The 22,875-nt window shown below is 40.8% G+C and overlaps 1 protein-coding gene across 4 annotated transcripts in view; it reads right to left on the reverse strand.

Annotated features, from left to right (window-relative positions):
- MICALL1 (MICAL like 1) overlaps positions 1-22,875 on the reverse strand; it is a 198,907-nt gene that overhangs the window by 68,813 nt on the left and 107,219 nt on the right. For all 4 annotated transcript variants that reach the window (XR_013262343.1, XR_013262342.1, XM_077452390.1 and 1 more), the window contains exon 3: positions 2,800-2,941. Coding sequence is in view for 2 of the 4 variants with exons in the window: in XM_077452390.1 (XP_077308516.1) it covers positions 2,800-2,941 (142 nt within the window). In the remaining 2 variants the exon portion in view is untranslated. The remainder of the gene's footprint in view (positions 1-2,799; positions 2,942-22,875) is intronic.

Here is a 22,875-nt window from a genome sequence, read left to right on the forward strand (position 1 = left end):
CGGGAACGCCACGAATGCGCGGCGGGTTCCCGCATCGCATGCCTCCCGGCGGCAGTTCACACTGCCCTATGCGAACTGCTGGGAGTGTCAGTGAAATGTTACTGACACCCCCAGATCAGTTCGCATATCGCAGTGCGATCTGCAAACTCGGATCGCATGGTGTGAACACCCATGCGATCCGATTCTGCTGCGGGCCAAAAAAAGGGTCCCGTGCGAATTTGCGGCGGGTGTGGCGGGTGCGGCGAATGGCTGAACTCGAATTGCACAGAGATCGGATGTGATTTGCACTGCAGTGCGGTGCGAATCACATCCGTTCTCAAACCGCTGCAATCTGAACCCAGCCTTAGTGACACTGGCGACGGGGGGTGATCACGGGGTTAAACCTTTATTGGGGGGGTTAGGGGGGTACCTTAGAACTAAAGGGGGCTAACCCTAACTGCCCTAACAGTTATTAGTCACAAATGACACCCGCCGGGTGATCAGGGGGTTAAACCTTTATTAGGTAATAAATGGCGGGTGCCCTGAAACTATAAAAAAATAACTAACCAACCAGCGTCACCTGTAACAGTTATATGGTGATCACTGGTGAAAGGGTTAACTAGGGGGCAATCAGGGGGCTTTATGCGGTAGTATATGGGGGTCCCTGGCGCTATAAAAAGCTGCGGCGAACCTAAATACCTACCTGCCTAACTAGCGTCACCTGTGACACTAATACGGCGATCAGAAAAATGATCGCTTATTAGGCTGGGTTCACACTGGAGCGATGCGGAAACGCCGCGAATCCGCGGCGGGTTCCCGCATCGCATGCCTCCCGGCGGCAGTTCACACTGCCCTATGCGAACTGCTGGGAGTGTCAGTGAAATGTTACTGACACCCCCAGATCAGTTCGCATATCGCAGTGCGATCTGCAAACTCGGATCGCATGGTGTGAACACCCATGCGATCCGATTCTGCTGCGGGCCAAAAAAAGGGTCCCGTGCGAATTTGCGGCGGGTGCGGCGAATGGCTGAACTCGAATCGCACAGAGATCGGATGTGATTTGCACTGCAGTGCGGTGCGAATCACATTCGTTCTCATAAACCGCTGCAATGTGAACCCAGCCTTAGTGACACTGGCGACGGGGGGTGATCACGGGGTTAAACCTTTATTGGGGGGGTTAGGGGGGTACATTAGAACTAAAGGGGGCTAACTCTAACTGCCCTAACAGTTATTACAGTCACAAATGACACCAATGCAAAAAAAAAAAAAAAAAAATGACATTGGTGTCACTGTGACTGGGGGGCAGGGGTAATTGGGGGGGTGATCGGGGGGTAAAGGGGGGGTGTGAGTGTGCCTGGCATGTTCTACTGTGTGTGTAGAGTGTTGGTGCAACTCACCGATCCGCTCTCCTCCGTGTCGGAACGGAAAATACCGACACGGAGGAGAGAATACATCACTTCCTCTCCTGTGTTTACATTACAGGAGAGGAAGTGATGTCACGGGGGATTTCCATTCGTCGAGAGCGATCGCGAGGGGGTGGCCATGAATGAATGGCCGCCCCCTCATCCCGGATCGCTCTCGAAGAAATGCCGACCGCCGCAGGCACCGGGGGGGGGGGGGGCCCGATCGGGCCCCCCACCCGCGGGCAGGCAGGGACTTCTATATACGCCCATATGCCTGCCCGTGCCATTCTGCCGACGTATATCGTCGTGCGGCGGTCGGCAAGTGGTTAAGTGGTACTTCACTATTCGCTAGAACCCAAACCGGTTAGCCATGCCAACCACTCTAAAGCTCAAACCAGCCAGTGGGGCAGAACTCAGACCAGACAGCAAGCACAGAATTGAGGCCAACCGGGCCTGAAACTAGTCAAGCGATTCAGTCTACAGTACCATTGATGAAACCCTGCATAATAAATAAATAAAAACGTGCTTCACCCTGGTGATCTTTGATCTCTTCATGATGTTCAGGTAGATCTCCACCTCTCAAAAGGTAGCCTACTTTTGATCTAAGTGCTCAAAATAAAGTTGCTCAAAGTACACAAAAATAGTGTACACACACACAGATGGGTGTCCAAAGTCAAAATGTCCAGGTATGAGCTATTTTCATTGTCCTAAATGTCAGCACCGTAGAGAACGCATACATGGTGCCAAGCTTTATGCCATGTAGACTCAACAGTAAGTTAGAGGATATCTTTTCAATGTGAGGAAATTTCTTCTTGGGCTTGGTTCCCATATACGCGAATTGGATGCATTTTGAACGAGACACATGAACTGGCAAGCCTTGTCTATGGAGCCAGTTCACATATCTCCCGGCCGGCCACAGTCCATTTTAAAAAAGATTTCTGTGCGTTTTCTAATCCGGTTCATATGCAATTTCAAGTAAAAATTTGAACCTGAATCACACCTGAACCGATGAACAAAACTGAACCAGATTCCTTTAAAAAAATGCAGGGAAACTGAGGCCGAAACATATGGACACAGAGCCTGCGACAGCTGTCATAGAAACAAATATCCCCATTGAAACTAGCACTTAGACGAGTGAATCTTCCTGAAGGAGACAAGGACAACAATAAAAATGTGACAGCGTTTCTAAACCAGGGGTAGGCAACCTCAGCCTTCCAGCTGTGGTGAAACTACAAGTCCCATGAGACATTGCAAGACCCTGACAATCACAGGAATGACTCCTAGAGGCAGAGGCATGATAGGATTTGTAGTTTCACCACAGCTGGAGTGCTGATGTTGTCAACCCCTGTTCTAAACCCTCACCACAAAATCTAAAAAGAAAAATGTTTTGTGTTTTATTTATACTTTACTCACTGACCTGGGTTGGAATTACGGAAAAGGTTGTAATACTGAGATACATAGGTCATAATGCTTAGACGGTCTGGCACTTTCATGGATACCATGTCGTATGGGTCGAGCAATGCCGGTATTTCCAGCTCACGCTCTGCCACATCAAAAGCCTGAATGGAAAAAAAAAAAGGCAAAAAGCAGGTGAAAAGGAGAACACTTTAGAAAGTAATGGGCAATCATATGCAGTATTCCATAAGAAACAAGTCAGCTTTCACAAATGTTGTACTGCTAAAATCGAGTTTCAGCCAAGGAACAACACAACACAAAGTTGCGAAGAAAAGACCACAAAAACAGCAATGTAGAAAAGGGAATGTTGGGGAATGAAAACCAAAACACAGTGGGGAACTTTTATCAATACGGTCCTAAGGATTGTGGTGTAAATCCTTTGCATGTTAGACTTTATATCACAAGCCAGGAGCAGATTTATTTGTATGTAAGTTGTGAACAGAATTAGAATATCTGCACTTGTTTATAAAGTGGAACCCTTGCACTTCTGCAACAGATATAAGCTAAAAACTCACAGAAGAGGTGCTTGTAGTTGTGGTAGAAGACAAAAAACCTCTTAGGCCGCTTTCACATATTTTATATCTTTTCATGTGACAACACTGAAGAAATTACACTTTGCTACAATGTAAAGTAGTGAGTGTACAACTTGTATAACCATGTAAATTTGCTGTCCCCTCAAAATAACTCAACACACAGCCATTAATTTCAAAACCGCTAGCAACAAAAAAGTGAGTACACCCCTAATTGAAAATGTCCAAATTGGGCCCAATTAGCCATTTTCACTCCCCAGTGTCATGCAATTCATTAGCTACAGCTCATTGAGGGAACCATGAATGCCAACATGTACTGCGACATACTGAAGCAGAGCATGATCCCCTCCCTTCGCAGACTGGGCCGCAGGGCAGTATTCCAACAGGATAACGACCCCAAACACACCTCCAAGACAACCACTGCCTTGCTAAAGAAGCTGAGGGTAAAGGTGATGGACTGGCCAAGCATGTCTCCAGACCTAAACTCTATTGGGGCACCCTCAAATGGAAGGTGGAGGAGTGCAAGGTCTCTAACATCCACCAGCTCCGGGAGGTCATCATGGAGGAGTAAAAGAGGACTCCAGTGGCAATCTGTGAAGCTCTAGTGAACTCCATGCCCAAGAGGGTTAAGGCAGTGCTGGAAAATAATGGTGGCCACACAAAATATTGACACTTGGGCTCAATTTGGACATTTTCCCTTAGGGGTGTACTCACTTTTGTTGCCAGCGGCTTAGATATAATGGCTGTGTGTTGAGTTATTTTGAGGGGACAGCAAATTTACACCGTTATACAATCTGTACACTCACTACTTTATATTGTAGCAAAGTATAATTTCTTCAGTGTTGTCACATGAAAAGATAAAATATTTACAAAAAAAAGGGAGATACTGTATGTAATTGCAGGAAATCCTGCTGGGGTTCTCGCATATAAAATTGCAGGCAGGGTGCATTCGCAAGTGTGAATGCACCCTTATACCTTGTAATAGTATGTATGAAAACATTTGATAGAATTGACAAGATAAGCAAGTGCAGCACAGGGCATAAGTACATTTTAACAGATAGAACAAGTCTAGATTGATGAATGTATCAATAATTACTGATACTGCATTTTGCTGATGACTGGAAAAACCTTGAGGGATTAATTCACAACACTAGTATAGTATCCAACAGTCAACAAAGCATTCATGACTGTTCACTCCTGTGCTTACCATAGAGAATTGTTGTCTCTTGAAACCGTTTCCTGTTATGCTCATATGTAGGTTTGAACATGAAACATGCCAACATTCCACAGTCCACACCTTTCATGAATCCTGGGGTGCTTCCCCCACACTTCTTCTTTATGCAATATGAGCGTCTTTTTTTTTTTTTTATCAAATAGCCTTTTTTTTATTTTTATCATGCTTATTCCATACAATTTTATTTTTTAATGAAGATACAATAAACATAAAAAAATGATCATATTTTTTTTTTGTATATTAAGAAATGAAAACACAAACAAACAAAGACAACAAAAACACGAAAAACCAAAGACCAAAGTAAACTAACAAGACAAACCAACAACATACACACACCTCTAGACCGATTTCCAATTCCATTTGTATTGTACAATTCTCATCATCCTAATTTGTTATAGATTGATCTCCTCCTCCCCATCACCCCCCCCCCCCCCCAACTCCTCCTCCCCATGAACCATCATACAGTAGGTTACTCGAGTCAAGTCAATAGTACCATATTTTAATACATTTTTGAGGGACTCCTCTATGTTTGTATGCTAGTCTTTCTTTTCTTAATATATAATTTATTTTATTACTCCATTGTTTATGGGTTGGTGGAGTATTGGCAATCCACTTTTGTAGAACGAGTTTACGAGCTAGAAAGAGAGATCTAGTCCACACTGTCTGCATCTTTACAGGTAGAATTTCATCTGGAATTATTACCCATAGTGATAGTTTGGGTGTATTTATTATTTCTGTCCGAGATATTGTATTTAAAGTCCGAAACACTTTCTCCCAGTATCTACGGAGCTTAGGACAACGCCAAAGCATATGAATAAGGGAGCCGGATACAGAACATCATGGACATAAAGGCGATGTGTATTTTCCCCAAGAAAATAATTTTTGTGGGGTATAAGGAGTACTGTGTAGAAAAAAAAGCTGGGTTAATTGCTGAGATGGTGAAATAGATATTTCAGGTAAGATCTCCATAGCTTGAATGCATTCATCTTCATTAAGATCCATCAGGCATTTTTGCCAATGAATGAGACTCTTAGCCTAACCATCTGCCTTCGCTAAATTTAATAGAATATATGGTAGAGATCCTCTATTAATCCTTATTTAATGAGCCGTGCAGAAGTCGCTTTCAATAGGATCTCTGATGGATTATATTGTAGTTGGAATGTTAGAGCTTGGCAAGTCTGAAGATACTGATAAAAATTACCATTTGATAATTGGAAACAATCTTTCAGTGTACTGAAGGGCAATAAAATATCCCCTTCAAATAACTGGTAAAGAAGGGTTAGCCCAGCCCTTTTCCATTCTAAGAATTCTGGTAATTTATTCAACTCAGATAAACAATAATTCTCCCATATTGGCATATGTCTTGTATAACCCTTATGATGCGTAATTGAGCATATTGTTTCCCATAACTTATGAATTAAATAAAAGGTTGGAAATTTTCTCTTCTCATAGAATTTTTGTGACACTATTCGGTGTAGTAATGGTAATAGCTTAAATTGAGTCATTACTATATTCTCTATGGGGTCTTGGTTATCTAGCTCCTCCCATTCACACCAATTGTGAAGTTGTGCTGCCATGAATCATAGTCTTGAGTTAGGGACCAAGTTTAATTCTTGGTTTGCCATGTTTCCATATGAGGTCTCTAAAGGTTGCATCTATTGTCCTAATAATTTTGAGGTCAACCAAACTGGATAATTGTGTAGTACAAATAGCAATTGGGGCAGCCACACCATCTTCACCAGGTTTGCTCTCCCTATCATAGTCAATGGAAATTTGCTCCAGGTTTTACTTTGTTGCCTAAATAATCCTTAACAATTATCACCCCTAGATACTTGAATGATAGAACATATTTCACCTGGTGGTTCTGATGTGGGAGCTCCAATTGTATAGGATCTATAGGGTTAATAGGCATTATTACAGATTTATCCCAGTTAATATTATATCCAGAGAATGTACCGAAATTATCAAGTGAAATAACTTTAGACAAAGAGTTCTATGTATCCCCTAGAAACACTAGGGCATTGTCTGCAAAGTGTGTTTTTTTTTTTTCCTTGCCCGTACTCCTCTGAAACCCCACAATATCTGGGCATTCACTCCGCCAGGGGTTCTGCAGCCAGTGCAAAAAGGAGGGGAGGCAAGGGAAAGCCCTGCCTTGTTCCTCTCTTCAACAAAAAGGGTAGTGAAGTAGATCCATTAATCTGTACTCTTGCACTTGGAGAGCTATATAGCAGTTGTATCCATTTTTCTGAATCTCGGTCCTATTCCAAAATGTTTTAGGACAGGTCAATAGGAAATCCCACTCAATACCATCAAATGATTGGTCAATACTATCAAAGGCCTGGTGTGGTGTTTACTTGGTTTCTTGGAGATAATCACAGCTTCATTCAATGAAGTGGGCAAAGACCCCACCTTGAAAGCATGATTAAAGACTGTTAGGAAATTGGGCCGTAGCACATCTCAATATGTTTTATATATTTCCCCTGGTAGGCCATCCAACCCAGGAGATTTATTATTGGATAAATTGGCTGCTGCATCTCTCAGCTCTTCCAATGTCCAATATCTTCCTCTCATCATCTGGTAACTTTGGCAAATTAATAGACACAAACATTTTTTTCATGTCCCCCTCCTGATCTCTTGTCCTACTTTTATAACTCCTGATAGAAGGCCCGAAACACTTCCAAAATCTCTGGAGTATTATTAGTCTTCCTATGTTCAGAAATTTGAATTTCAGTTATAAAGGATGGTGAACACTGTGCCTTTACCCACAGATGCCAATATGTGTGCTGTTCCTTCTCCCTCCTCAAAATAAGGTTGCTGCAAGAAAAAACTTTTATTCTCTGCTTTCGTTATGGCTACTTGTGCATATTTTTCTTGGCTATTTATCCATTTTATTTAAGTGGCTTTATTGGGATTAGTTATATATAATGCTTCAGCTTGCATCATACTATCAGCAAGGGTTTTTCCCATTTTCTAAATTGCTTCTATTTTTTTGAGATTTGTGAAATAAGAAGACTTCTAATACAAGCTTTCTGTGCATCCCAGTAAATTAAGGGCGAAACAGTGGATTTATTTATTTGCTGAAATGTGATGAGCTCTAATTTAATATCCTCTGGAGGAAAAAGTGATATCCAATAAGGATTCACCCTCCATAACCTGTCCCCCATGAGAGTGCCTTTAACTACACAGAAAATTCAGGTCACCAGCCTGACTCTCCTGTCTGGCAGGGCTGTGTAAATCTCAGGACTGGCTGGACAGAACTGCAAGTGCTTTAAGTTGGAATTCAGGATTCGTATCTTTTTTTAATGCTTTCACAGCAGATTACAACTCATAGAAAAGGGCTGACTTTGTACAAGAGAATTTAAGATAAATATAGCTTTTCATTTTAAACCACTAGGGTTATCGCAGGCTTGTCATGCATGCTTTTCCTTTTAAACTGCCAGATAAATGACATTGCTGAGCTTTTAAAGCACCTCTACTTTGTTTGTGAAGGCAGGAAACACTAGGAAGGAAGTGTGATGAAGAATGACATGTGCATTACTGAACCACTTATTGGTAAGCATCCTTGTTTATTGAAATTTTATGTAAATAACATTTTGCAGGTTTGTCCTGAGCTGAGGGGGGGGGGGGGGGGGGGGTTGTTGTGCATTTGTACTGGCCTTTTGCTCTAAGGCTACTTGTCAAAATGAGGCACCCATCCCCACCCCCCAAAATATATGCTCCAACCAAATATGGCAGAAGAGGAGGGGGGAGAAGGAAGAAGAGCAGAACATCCGCTTTAAGTTTAAACCAACCCCCCCCCCCCAGCCCCCCTTATACGTACCTGAGCCCAATATCAATTTAGCTCTGTGCATGAGAGCAGCGCCTCTCCCAGCTTTCTCCTTCCTCTCTGGACATATTGATAGCAGCAGCCATTGCCTCCTGCTGCTGTCAGTCAAATCTTATGATGAGGGAGCGAGGCAGGGCTGAGCCCCACTGTCTGTCTATGGGCGCAGGCAGCGGGGCTCAGGAGGGAGCCCGCATGAGTGTCCCCATAGAAAGTGGCTAAGTTTCTATGGGTGCACTTGCAAAATGGGAGGAGCCAGGAGCACCCGTGTGGAACCCCAGAAGAGGCAGATAGGGTCTGCTCTGTGCAAAACCATTGCACAGAGCAGGTAAGGTAAGAATGACATACCGTTTATTTAATAAAAAAATTGAAGCTTTACAATCACTTTAAAGATAAACGGTTCACTTTGAGTATAAAAGTGGTCCAATTGAGGCCTCCTATGCGTAGATCAACTAGTATAAAAATACTAAAAAGTCACTAATATCATGGACACCGTGATATTATAATACTCAACATTCAGCTAAGCATCATCAAAAATTTGTCAAAACAGAAACAAAAGTTGTAATGAAAAGGCAAGCATGAAGGAATCTAAATAGCATCAAAATAATCTTCCAGCAAACAATAATGGTAACCACATGAGGGAGACTAAGCTCCTATTGATCCTACTATCACTACATAACAATTTTAACTAATTTTACCTGTAATATAAAAAAAAAGTTGTATATCTTTTTACAAACATTGTCATCCTTGGGGGGCCTATGAAGTCCCATTATTCCAGTTTATTTTTATTTATCATTCCAATTACACTTTAATATTTCTTTGATCTTACAATAAGGATGTGGCAAGATCATTCACACTTTGCCATTTATTGTGCCTTGTGTTAATGCACTCTGTGTGTCATGTTAATGTCCACTGTGTCAAATAAATGGTTTGCCTTTCACAGATTAGTTCTTCTATCCCTGGCCTGTAGGATGGTAATTTCAGCTGCACATGTTCTTATGAATTATCATTATCTATGGTTAGGCTGGCCATGCAGTATACAATTTTCATGTACAATTTTCCTTTAGATTTCCCAAAACAATAAAATATGAGATAAATCCTAAACACTTTAAATTTGTACGTCATCAGGTAGGCTCTTGCACTACATATTTGAAGGTAAATCTAAAGGAAATTGAATAAGAAAATTGTATAATGTATAGCCAGTCTAAATCAGGCCATACACTGTTCGAACCTTGGCTGGTTCAGTGGGAACCGGCCAAGATTCAAACTATTAAGGAAAATTGTAAGTTCTGTATATAATCATATTCTATTTTGTATGTATTGCACAGTCTTCACTCTGCACACGGCACTAATAATGTTTTCAGTATAACAAAGCTGAGGGTGGGTTGGCCATACCACATGCAAGAACTTACTACCTTGCCTCGCAGGGCTCACAGGTGGGGGGCAGGGGACACCTTGGATCCAATTTGTGGAGTCCTTCGGGACTCGGCGGACTCTGACATGACAGCTGGACCCCGGGGGTCCAACTATACACCTTTTGAAAATGTTATGGTCCTACACCAAGCGGTTGTTGGGGATACAGCGATATCTATCCCATACCCCCTTGTGGCGCAACATTAATTATAAGGAACTATACAAGCTTAGAGGCTTTAGGAATTGGGAGAATCTGGGTATAAGATACATTGCACAATTGTATTGCCGACCCTTAAGTCCTTTATGGAAATACAGTCAGAATTGAATGTACCACACACTGATTTACATGTACTTACAACTGCGCCATGCATTACACACACAGGACAGACATAAAGAGCTCAGATTGGTAAACCACCCATTGATACAAGATATCCTAATGGAGAATAACAAAAAAAGGCATGATGTCTAGGTGTTATAATATGCTACTCAGTAAAATTCAGGACCCAGCTCGTTTGCCGTGTAGACACAATTGGGAGGAGGACATGGGGATTATGGAGGGGGAGACGTAGAATCTTTGCCTTGCCTCCGCCCCCCTGGTCTCAGTGTCTGCCTCCCAAAAACTATCACATCTCTACTTGTTGCATGGAGCATATAAAACACCAGCATGTTTGCATAGTTGGGGTTTACAGGATACACCTATATGCCTGAAGTGCCACAGGGACAACGGTGACCTGCTGCACATGTTCTGGAAATGCCCCAAACTTTTCCGGTATTGGAAAGCAATACTGGACAAAATTTCTCAGGTATTTGATTTCACTATTCAGCGAGACCCTAAGATATGTCTATTGGGCGCCCTGGATGAAGAGCTGCTGTCTCCTCCTGCTCACACAGCAATTCTTTGTCTACTATATATAGCCCGCAAACTAATTGCACAACTTTGGATAACTCCCAGGGTTCCCACTAGACATCAATGGGTGGAACAGGTCAACCAGATGCTAATAAGGGAAAAGCTGACATTTCAACATAGGAAGGCACCGCGTAAATTTTATACACTGTGGAGAGTGTGGCTGGAAACACCTGGGCTTGCACCACTTCAACTAGTCAATGACAGACTCTTACAGGGCCATTAAGCCGTGTGGTTGGGGGTGGAGTGAAAGGTGAATAAATGCTTTATTGGTTGGGGAAAAAAATACATCTATACATATGTTTTGTAAACACTTTTAAACCTGGTGGGTGTGACAGCTTTTTGAAGAGTGATTTCTACCCAGTCAACTGGGAAAAAAATAGTATACAAGCACAAAGTTAATGGTTCTATTATTTGGAGGTTATAGGTATTTGATTCTGTCAGTTATTCTGTTGTTCGTTGTGATTATTTTTCTTCATTTGTACCATTGTGTGTCTCATATAGGCCTCTTGGCATGCCTAGCGGGTCCAGTATAAAGATTGTCCATATAATGTCTGTACTGAACACATTTTCTTTGGCTGTAATCTGTAATTCTCTGCATATTATGTATCTGTACCAATGAACATACAACACAAATAAAAAAAAATTCTGATTTAAAAAAAATAAAAATGTTTTCAGTACGTTTGCATTCTTTGGCGTCATGATTAGAATTAGCCTGCCTATAATACACCCCTTGTTACCATAAACGTACAATTGTAATATTAATGTGATACCTACGTAATCATGTGTATAAAAACCTTCAATTGCATCACAATAAAGCAGAACAGTTATTTGGAAAGATGCTGAGCGTATCTTTTGTGTTTGTTTCCTAATGCAGTAGTTATTATTAATTTGGGGCTAGGAGTTGCCCATCTATAAAAATGTCCAGGTCAGGTGGTGAGCCAGCCAGGAGGAGGATTTACAGGTGACCCGAGTATCTGAATCGAAGAGCTTGAGACAACCCCGGAATTTCTGACAATCAACCGGCTGAGGTAAGCCTTTTGCTTACATTTGAGTTATCAGACTTCTTTAACTAAAAGTAAAATGAATATATGCGGCGCTACCTAAGAGACGGGTGGGGGCTTTGTCTCTGCTGCTGCCGACGGCTCCGGTAAGTGGTGGAGGGCACTGGATCGCGGCGGTAGGAGGGGGGCCCTCTCCCGCCACCGATAAGTGATCTCGTGGCAAATCTGACACAGAGATTCCACTTTTATCTTGTAGACGACCACTGGCCGAACATGGGGATACTGGGGTTATGGCAGCTAGCTGCTGCCATAACGACGATATCCATCCCCAAAGTAGGGGCGTACATCTGCGTGCGGCTGTTGGCAAGTAGTTAAAGAAGTCTAATGAAAACGAAAGGTACTAATGTGCTCCACCTAACTACTACTAAATATCTAAAAGATATGGAAGCAGCCAGCAAAAAATAATAGTGATCTCTACACCAAAAATGTTTTAAGTAAAATGAATATATGCGGCGCTACCTAAACAATAAAACAAAATAAATAATTTACTAAAGTGCAACAACTGCAAATGAATTGCAGACTAAAAGTGCAAAGGTGAATCCACCTCACTATAGTGATGTGATGTGCAATGATAGAACAATAAATATATTACATCTAATGTAGAATAAAAAATTTATAATCATATACGTGCATAAATAATCAAAAATCATAAGTGAAACTCATTCCAAAGTACAGAATATAAAAAATGAAGATGCTAAATAAGCAATAATGTGCAAAATGCAATAATAAATGGTGATCATCAAATAAAGTCCATGCAAATAATTGGTGACCATACAGCAAAGTCCATGCAAAAAATATAAAGTGGCTTCCAATGCGTGACAATCCACTGCAAACTTCAGTGCCCAACTTGTGCACCACCAGTTTCCCCCAGCCTCTCACCTCAAATATATAGCATAAAAGCGCTGTATGTACACAGATGCTACTCCGTCCTTATCCGTCCAGCCTCAGATATATACCGCTGTACGTATACGGTTATCACTTCCCCAATTTCTCCAAATACATCCAGTTAAAATTGGTAGTACATAGGGAATGGAAGAAAGACAAGGGGGGCTCCCATGTGTAGTATCAAAACATAACTTTAATAAATCAATATCCTCACTTACAGTGGTGTGAAAAAGTGTTTGCCCCCTTCCTCATTTCCTGTTCCTTTGCATGTTTGTCACACTTAAGTGTTTCGGAACATCAAACCAATTTAAACAATAGTCAAGGACAACACAAGTAAACACAAAATGCAATTTGTAAATGAAGGTGTTTATTATTAAAGGTGAAAAAAAATCCAAACCATCATGGCCCTGTGTGAAAAAGTGATTGCCCCCCCTTGTTAAAACATACTATAACTGTGGTTGTCCACACCTGAGTTCAATTTCTATAGCCACACCCAGGCCTGATTATTGCCACACCTGTTCACAATCAAGGCATCACTTAAATAGGAGCTGCTTGACACAGTAAGGTCCACCAGAAGATTCTTAAAAGCTACACATCATGCCGAGACCCAAAGAAATTCAGGAACAATTGAGAAAGAAAGTAATTGAGATCTATCAGTCTGGAAAGGGTTATAAAGCCATTTCCAAAGCTTTGGGAATCCAGCGAACCACAGTGAGAGCCATTATCCACAAATGGCGAAGACATGGAACAGTGGTGAACCTTCCCAGGAGTGGCCGGCCGCCCAAAATTACCCCAAGAGCGCAGCGACGACTCATCCAAGAGGTCACAAAAGACCCCACAACAACATCCAAGGAACTGCAGGCCTCACTTGCCTCAGTTAAGGTCAGCGTTCATGCCTCCACCATCAGGAAAAGACTGGGCAAAAATGGCCTGCATGGCAGAGTTCCAAGGAGAAAACCACCGCTGAGCAAAAAGAACATCAAAGCTCGTCTCAATTTCTCCACAACACATCTTGATGATCCCCAAGACTTTTGGGACAACATTCTGTGGACCGATGAGACAAAAGTGGAACTCTTTGGAAGGTGTGTGTCCAAGTATATCTGGCGTAGAAGGAACACTGCATTTCATAAAAAGAACATTATACCAACAGTAAAATATGGTGGTGGTAGTGTGATGGTCTGGGGCTGTTTTGCTGCTTCAGGACCTGGAAGACTTGCCGTGATAAAAGGAACTATGAATTCTGCTGTCTACCAAGAGATCCTGAAGGAGAATGTCCGACCATCTGTTCATGTACTCAAGCTGAAACGAACTTGGGTTCTGCAGCAGGACAATGATCCTAAACACACCAGCAAGTCCACCACCGAATGGCTGAAGAAAAACAAAATGAAGACTTTGGAGTGGCCTAGCCAAAGTCCTGACCTGAATCCTATTGAGATGTTGTGGTATGACCTTAAAAAGGCCGTTCATGCTCGAAAACCCTCTAATGTAACTGAATTAGGACAATTCTGCAAAGATGAGTGGGCCAAACTTCCTCCAGGATGCTGTAAAAGCCTCATTGCACGTTATCGCAAACGCTTGGTTGCAGTTGTTGCTGCTAAGGGTGGCCCAACCAGTTATTAGGTTTAGGGGGCAATCACTTTTTCACACAGGGCCATGATGGTTTGGATTTTTTTTCACCTTTAATAATAAACACCTTCATTTACAAATTGCATTTTGTGTTTACTTGTGTTGTCCTTGACTATTGTTTAAATTGGTTTGATGTTCCGAAACACTTAAGTGTGGCAAACATGCAAAGGAACAGGAAATGAGGAAGGGGGCAAACACTTTTTCACACCACTGTACATGTAAGCAGATACCAGCGAATTCGTAGCAACACGGACTTCCGGTCTCGGCCGCGACCGGAAGTGATATGTGTAACACCTAGCTCCTTAACGCGTCAGGGAAGGAGCTAGGTGTTACACATATCACTTCCGGTCGCGGCCGAGACCGGAAGTCCGTGTTGCTACGAATTCGCTGGTATCTGCTTACATGTAAGTGAGGATATTGATTTATTAAAGTTATGTTTTGATACTACACATGGGAGCCCCCCTTGTCTTTCTTCCATTCCCTATGTACTACCAATTTTAACTGGATGTATTTGGAGAAATTGGGGAAGTGATAACCGTATACGTACAGCGGTATATATCTGAGGCTGGACGGATAAGGACGGAGTAGCATCTGTGTACATACAGCGCTTTTATGCTATATATTTGAGGTGAGAGGCTGGGGGAAACTGGTGGTGCACAAGTTGGGCACTGAAGTTTGCAGTGGATTGTCACGCATTGGAAGCCACTTTATATTTTTTGCATGGACTTTGCTGTATGGTCACCAATTATTTGCATGGACTTTATTTGATGATCACCATTTATTATTGCATTTTGCACATTATTGCTTATTTAGCATCTTCATTTTTTATATTCTGTACTTTGGAATGAGTTTCACTTATGATTTTTGATTATTTATGCACGTATATGATTATAAATTTTTTATTCTACATTAGATGTAATATATTTATTGTTCTATCATTGCACATCACATCACTATAGTGAGGTGGATTCACCTTTGCACTTTTAGTCTGCAATTCATTTGCAGTTGTTGCACTTTAGTAAATTATTTATTTTGTTTTATTGTTTAGGTAGCGCCGCATATATTCATTTTACTTAAAACATTTTTGGTGTAGAGATCACTATTATTTTTTGCTGGCTGCTTCCATATCTTTTAGATATTTAGTAGTAGTTAGGTGGAGCACATTAGTACCTTTCGTTTTCATTAGACTTCTTTAACTACTTGCCAACAGCCGCACGCAGATGTACGCCCCTACTTTGGGGATGGATATCGTCGTTATGGCAGCAGCTAGCTGCCATAACCCCAGTATCCCCATGTTCGGCCAGTGGTCGTCTACAAGATAAAAGTGGAATCTCTGTGTCAGATTTGCCACGAGATCACTTATCGGTGGCGGGAGAGGGCCCCCCTCCTACCGCCGCGATCCAGTGCCCTCCACCACTTACCGGAGCCGTCGGCAGCAGCAGAGACAAAGCCCCCACCCGTCTCCATACCATACCAGGGTGGAAGCGACATCAAAAAACTTCGCGTCCGCCCATACGTCTTAAAGGCAAATTTTTTTGTTATTTTTTTTAAATTACAATTTTTTATTTTTTTTGCATTTAAGTCCAAATATGAGATTTGAGGTCTTTTTGACCCAGATCTCATATTTAAGAGGTCCTGTCGTGCTTTTTTCTACTACAAGGGAAGTTTACATTCCTTGTAATAGGAATAAAAGTGACAATTTTTTTTTAAAAACAGTGTAAAAATAAAAGGTAAAATACATATTTTTTAAACGTGCCCTGTCCCACTGAGCTCACCCCATCCCGCATATAAAAATGGTGTTTAACCCCTTCCCGCCGAGCGTACGCAGATGTGCGTACTCGGCTTCCGGGGGGTATACTGGGATGATGCCCGCATCTGCAGGCATCATCCCGGTACCGTTTTGTTCAGCTGGCTATTGGCTATCCAGGCATAACAACCGATGCAGTTAAAAGCCGCTCGGCTGTTATGCCGGAGGAGCGGGAGGGGACGTCCCTCCCTCCCGCCGCTGTTACCGGTGCTCCCGCTCGATCGGGAGCACCGATTCAAATTCTGCTGCCTTCGGCTGCTGGGCAGGGACTGGAATGAAGCCGTAATCGGCTTCGTTCCAGTCTCCTCATCGTAAATACGGAAGCGACGTCATGACGTCACTTCCCGTTTACTCGGCTGCCAATGGCGCCGGTTTTAAAAAAATATCCGGTATTCAGAATCGCCGTTTTCGGCGATCTGAATACATTGAAGTGTAAAGGAGGGGTGGGGGGTCTTTTAGACCCCCGATCCCTCCATAAAGAGTACCTGTCACCATCTATTACTGTCACAAGGGATGTTTACATTCCTTGTGACAGCAATAAAAGTGATCAATTTTATTTTATTTTTTTAAACAATTTAGTCATTTTAAAATAAATAAAATAAATATAAAAAAAAAAATTTTAAGCGCCCGCCGTCCCCGCGAGCTCGCGAAGCAAAGAAAACGCATACGGAAGTCGCGCCCGCGTATGTAAGCGGTGTTCAAATCACACATGTGAGGTATCGCCGCAATCGTCAGAGCGAGAGCAATAATTCTAGCACTAGACCTCCTCTGTAACGCTAACCTGGTAACCGTAAAAATTTTTTAAAGCTTCGCCTATTGAGATTTTTAGGTACCGTACTTTGTCGTCAATCCACAAGTGCGCGCAATTATAAAGTGTGACATGTTTGGTATCTATTTACTCGGCGTAACATTATCTTTCACATTACGCAAAAAAATTGGGCTAATTTTACTGTTTATTTTTTTTTATTCATGAAAGTGTCCCTTTTCCCAAAAAGTTGCGTTTAAAACACCGCTGCGCAAATACCGTGTGACATAAAATATTGCAACAATCGCCGTTTTATTCTCTAGAGTCTCTGCTAAAAAAAATATATATAATGTTTGGGGGTTCCAAGTAATTTTCTAGCAAAAAATATGGATTTTAACTTGTAAACACCAAATTCCAAAAATAGGCTTAGTCATGAAAGGGTTAAACCACACATGTGAGGTATTGCCAAAAATCGGTAGAGCGAGAGCAATAATTCTAGCCCTAGACCTCTTCTGTAGCACAAAACATGCAACCGGTAGAATTTTTTAAATATCGCCTATGGAGATTTTTAAGGGTAAAAGTTTGTCGCCATTCCATGAGCGGGCGCAATTTTGAAGCGTGACATGTTGGGTATCAATTTACTCGGCGTAGCATTATCTTTCACAATATCAAAAAAAAATTGGGCTAACTTTACTGTGGTCTTATTTTTTAATACAAAAAAAGTGTATTTAAAAAAAAAAGTGTGCTTGCAAGACCGCTGCGCAAATATGGTGTGACAAAGTATTGCAACGACCACCATTTTATTCTCTAGGATGTTAGAAAAAAAAGTGTATAATGTTTGGGGGTTCTAAGTAATTTTCTAGCAAAAAAAAAAACTTGTAAACACCACATCTAAAAAAGAGGCCCGGTCTTAAATTGGTTAAGGTAAGGCATTTTTGGGACAAAGGGTAGCTATTTTACTCTCCTTAATCGAACTGTATTGATTGGTGGTTATATGTTAGGTTGTCACTGTCTACTGTCCATCAGAGTGTTATAGATAAGAAAGGGAAGAATAGTGCTGTTCACAGGTATATGTAGTACATCTGCTAGATAAAGTAGTTTAGAGGCAAGAGGGTATAGGCACACGTAGAGAAGACTGGCCAGTCATTTTGGGCATTAAGTAAGGGAATGAAGGGTAGGAGACCCTCAAAAATGTACAGTGCGAGAGGAGCACTATATATGAACCGAAGGTGCGACTCCGCCTATACTGAGCCCCTAGATTAATGGTTAAAGTGGACAGGGATCCTCAATGGGTAATTGGGTTACCACCAAAGTCCACAGGGACTAAGATTCATGCAGAGTAAACAGCTAGAGAAACAGCTATCTATGTGAGCAGGATGGATTAAGGGAGACAATTAACACAAGACAGAAATGAACATTTTCATGTTAAGTTGTGGAGTGAATTTGGGGTCAGGCACTACAATTAGTTAAGTTAAAACAGAATACTTTATATGTCAGAGAGGGAAGATTGGATGAGCACTATGGCTGCCCGTCTGATCATAGAATCATAGATGCTACGGTATGTGAAGTATGGGATTACAATACATGGGATACTTGGCATGTGCGCTATACAAGTATTTCATTCATTCATTCATTCATGCAAAGGATATCAGAACAAAATAAGCAAACCAGAGAAATATTAGAGAGTTAAAAGAAAGTGAGAATGATATACATGTGTTGTGTACAAATGGGAAACAATTAAGTGATATTAAAGAGATATTCGTGTATGTTTGTGAATGCTGGAAGCCTTAAGTTCAATCTCTTATGTATGGTATGTATGCAGATGTGACCCCCTCCTTTGCGCTCTCATGAAAGAATTTAGCTGGAATGAGAGATCAGCGATAAGCTGGAAGGACACCATGCCAATTTCAGTTTTTTAGACAAAACATAACAAAACCTGCCGGTTTAATTCATCTAATGATAAAAAATGTGATCACAATTATTTTGAATCTGTTTTCCAAACATGGTAAAATGAGGTTACATTTAAACATGTAATATACAAATTGAATATTCTTTGATACTGGAAAATTACCTCCTTTAAGGAAATTTATCTCTGGATATATATTAGTATTAGGGTGTGATATTGAGTTTCTCATTTGAGTATTCATTTCTGATATGAGTTTAACAATTTTATTCATAATATAGATATATTGTAACTGGTTTAGACAACTTTTGTTGGAAATAAAATCCAGGTTATTGGGGAAATTTGTAAGATGGGATTTGTTTAGTTTAAGATAACAATTTTGTAATTTTACATTTATACAATAAGCCCCTATTAAGAGAAAAAAAAAAGATTAAGATAAGGTTGTTAATTGGAATACAGCTGCTATAATATTTAACAAAGCCAAGATGGATGGGCTACATAAGTTAAGTTTTTCTACAAAAATGAAATCTAAAGGTCTGATAATAACTTGATATGCAGTCCATGATGTGAGAGTAATAATAAATAAATGTGTGGATTGTGAAATGATGTGCACCTTTTCCTTGTAAGTGCAGTGGGTATAAGCAGAAGAATATTTTGGATTTATGGACATCTCTGCATGACCGCAGGGTATTGTTATCATTTATTAGAATATTGCCAGGAAAAAGTTTTCTTTTCGAAACATGAAACTGGAGTTCTTACACAAACAGGTTATAGAAAACAAGCCATTGTTATATATTTATGCAAGCTGGACCCAGTGATGAAGGGTTCACCCCGATATATCACAGCAGTCGCTTTATGCAAAGGTGCTATTAGACAAAGTTACAGATATTATTTTGGTCAAATATTTCATTTTTAATGGTCCCACATTCTGTGCAGCAAATATACAGCTAACTAAATGTTTGTCTAATGAAAGGTTCAAAATATGAATTTGTTTTGTTTATGTACAAATCCAACAATGAAAAATGTGTACATTTGAATCCAGCCACCTTATTTGCCTCTATTGGAGGAGGCTGGAGACAAAGGAAAACCAAATTTGTTAAATTGATGAGGTAGGAATCAGCTGCTTTGAGCCCAGTGTAGGACACAATCCCTGAAGACCCAGATATTTAATTTTTTGGAGAGTTATTCCCGGTTTTATACTGAGTATGCAGTTTATCACCCAGAAGGATACTCTGTATTTAGAGTCATTGGATCCTTTTTCCCTAGCTCAAGAAGCAGAGCTCCATGTTTTAGCAACGCCTGTGAGCTATTTTAAAGAGAATACCTTTATATAAAGAAAGTTGACATATAGAGAGCTCTTGGTTCCATTTGAAGGGCCAGAAGTTTGTTTTTACTTTGGCAGGTAAACCAATCAAGCATGCTAAGTTAATTTGATTGGCTGTTTTCAGCCTTCCAGGTTCTTGTTGAGGTAGCCATATTAACTTTAAAATTCACACATAGAAGCAGACCAGGCGAATCTAAGGATGCTGCATTTAGAGTCCCGGACACTTGCTGGGTCTGTGCAACTCACAGATTCCACCTTAATTCTGACCCAGTATAGCTGGGATTAATAATTCAACTTTAAAGGAGCCCAGAATGAGAAGAACAAGTGGTCCACAGGGGGCAACTTCTTATGAAACAGGACTTTGGAAAAGGTGATCATTTATGTCTGCCAGTCACTCTTTTCCCTCCAGTGTCATCAGTCACAAGCAGTTATTGCTGCCTTAGTAAATGAGCATGGGATAGATCTAGGGTTCACCAGTTTTTTTTATAACATACCACTTTTTGTTTTACCTGTTACCAAAAGCTGAACATTCCTTCCAGAGATTACAAAAAGATATATCCAGATGCCCAAGTCAGGATTTTATGAGCAATGGCCACTGTAAAAAAAAGTGTTATCAGAAGTAGTTTGTAAGTACAAAGTGTCAGAATCTATAGAGAGTAACAGAGGAAATAATTTTTATAGGAGAGCCCTTACCAGAAGTTTTGAGGTTTTTATTTTTACACCCCCTACTGTCTACAATGTAGCAGAAAAGGGAGAGTGAAAAACTAGAAAACTTTTGCCTGAATGTTTTCTTATATTTTATCAAGCCCCTAAGGGCATGTTGGACTCTCTCACTATAGAATTTTGTTTGGGAGTGTTACTCACTTGCTTATATTTTTCCCAGCAGCTGAAGTCCTCATTTCGGATCTCACAGAGAATGTTGCTGACCTTTTAAGGTTTTTTGACAAAATCATTTATGTGTTTTCTCCCCAATTCCAGATCCTAAAAGTTTGGAAGGATCTAAAACTGAAGCCAGACACTGCAAACATTTCTAAATTAACCACTTCCCGACCAGCGCACGACGATGTACATCGACAGAATGGCACGGGCAGGCATATTGGCGTACATGTACGTCCAATATTTGTTGCCGCCGTGCCATCGGGAGCGCGCCGCCGGCGGCGCGCTCCCGCGCTGGTCGGGACCCCCGTGAGTCCGGTCGCAGGACCCGCGGACTCGATCGCCGCGGGCATCCCCGCGATCGTCTCACGGAGCGGCCGAATGGAGGAAATGCTGTATAAACAACATTTTCCCATTCTGCCTAGCAACTAGTGACGCTGATCTCTGCTCCATGTGATTGGAGCAGAGATCAGTGTACACTAAATGAAAGCCCAACCCCCCCACAGTTAGTAACACACCCCTAGGAACACTTAACCCCTACACTGCCACCCACTGGTTAACCCTTTCACTGCCAGTGTCATTTACACAGGAATCACTGCATTTATATAGCAATGATTACTGTATAAATGACAATGGTCCCAAAAATGTGTCAAAAATGTCCGATGGGTCCCCGACAATGTCGCAGTCACAATAAAAATCGCAGATCGCCGCCATTACTAGTAAAAAAAAAAAATAATAAAAAATTATTAATAAAAATGCTATAAAACTATCCCTATTTTGTAAACGCTATAACTTTTGCGCAAACCAATCAATAATCGCTTATTGCGATTTTTTTTACCAAAAATATGTAGAAGAATACGTATCGGCCTAAATTGAGGGGAAAAAATGTTTTTTTATATATTTTTGGGGGATATTTATTATAACAAAAAGTAAAAAATAATGTGTTTTTTTCAAAATTGTCGCTCTATTTTTGTTTATAGCGCAAAAAATAAAAACCGCAGGGGTGATCAAATACCACCAAAAGAAAGCTCTATTTGTGGGGAAAAAAGGACATCAATTTTGTTTGGGAGCCACGTCGCACGACCGCGCAATTGTCAGTTAAAGCGACGCAGTGCCGAATCGCAAAAAGTTGTCTGGTCTTTGACCAGCAAATTGGTCCGGTCTGAAAGTGGTTAAAGAAATCTCTGTTTGATTTATTTTCCCTCTTCTGATCACAGTCTAGGGTAGGTACTTTTTTGATTCAATTACTTTAATTGTAAGGGAAATATATATATATATATATATATATATATATATATATATATATATATATATATATATATATATATATATATATATATATATATACACACACACACACACACATAGATATAGTGATTTGAAAAGTAGTTTAGCCATGTTGAAGCCATATTTGTCTTGTGCACGTCTTCCATTTTATGTAGAATTGTCTGTGTTTACATATGCTGATATGTCAGCATGCCAAAGATTAAGCTAGAAGGCCATTCTGGCTACAGGAGTGTACAGCCAGTACTCTTTAAATATGTTGTATCAATCATTTGTTTTTCACAATGAAAAGTCATTTTGCAATGAAAAAGCTGCTCAGCTATTATATTCTACACAATGGAGTTTTTGCCTCTTTGGCCAGGACTACCTCCACCAGTGGAGTTCCAGGTTAAAAGGTGATAGGAGGTATGGTTAGTGAACAAAAGAGAGCAGACTGTAATTTGTAAATTCTGTATATAATTGTATTCTATTTTGTATGTATTGCACACTGTCCTCACTGTGCACACGGCACGAATAATGTTTTCAGTACATGTTTGCATTCTTTCGAGTCATGATTAGAATTAGCCTGCCTATGATACCGTCCCTTGTTACCATAAAACCTACAATTGTAATATTAATGT

The sequence above is a fragment of the Lithobates pipiens genome, unplaced genomic scaffold (genome assembly GCF_037356315.1).
Source record: "Lithobates pipiens isolate NorthernLeopardFrog02 unplaced genomic scaffold, aLitPip1_a1.2 Scaffold_23, whole genome shotgun sequence".
NCBI classification, from domain to species: Eukaryota; Metazoa; Chordata; class Amphibia; order Anura; family Ranidae; genus Lithobates; species Lithobates pipiens.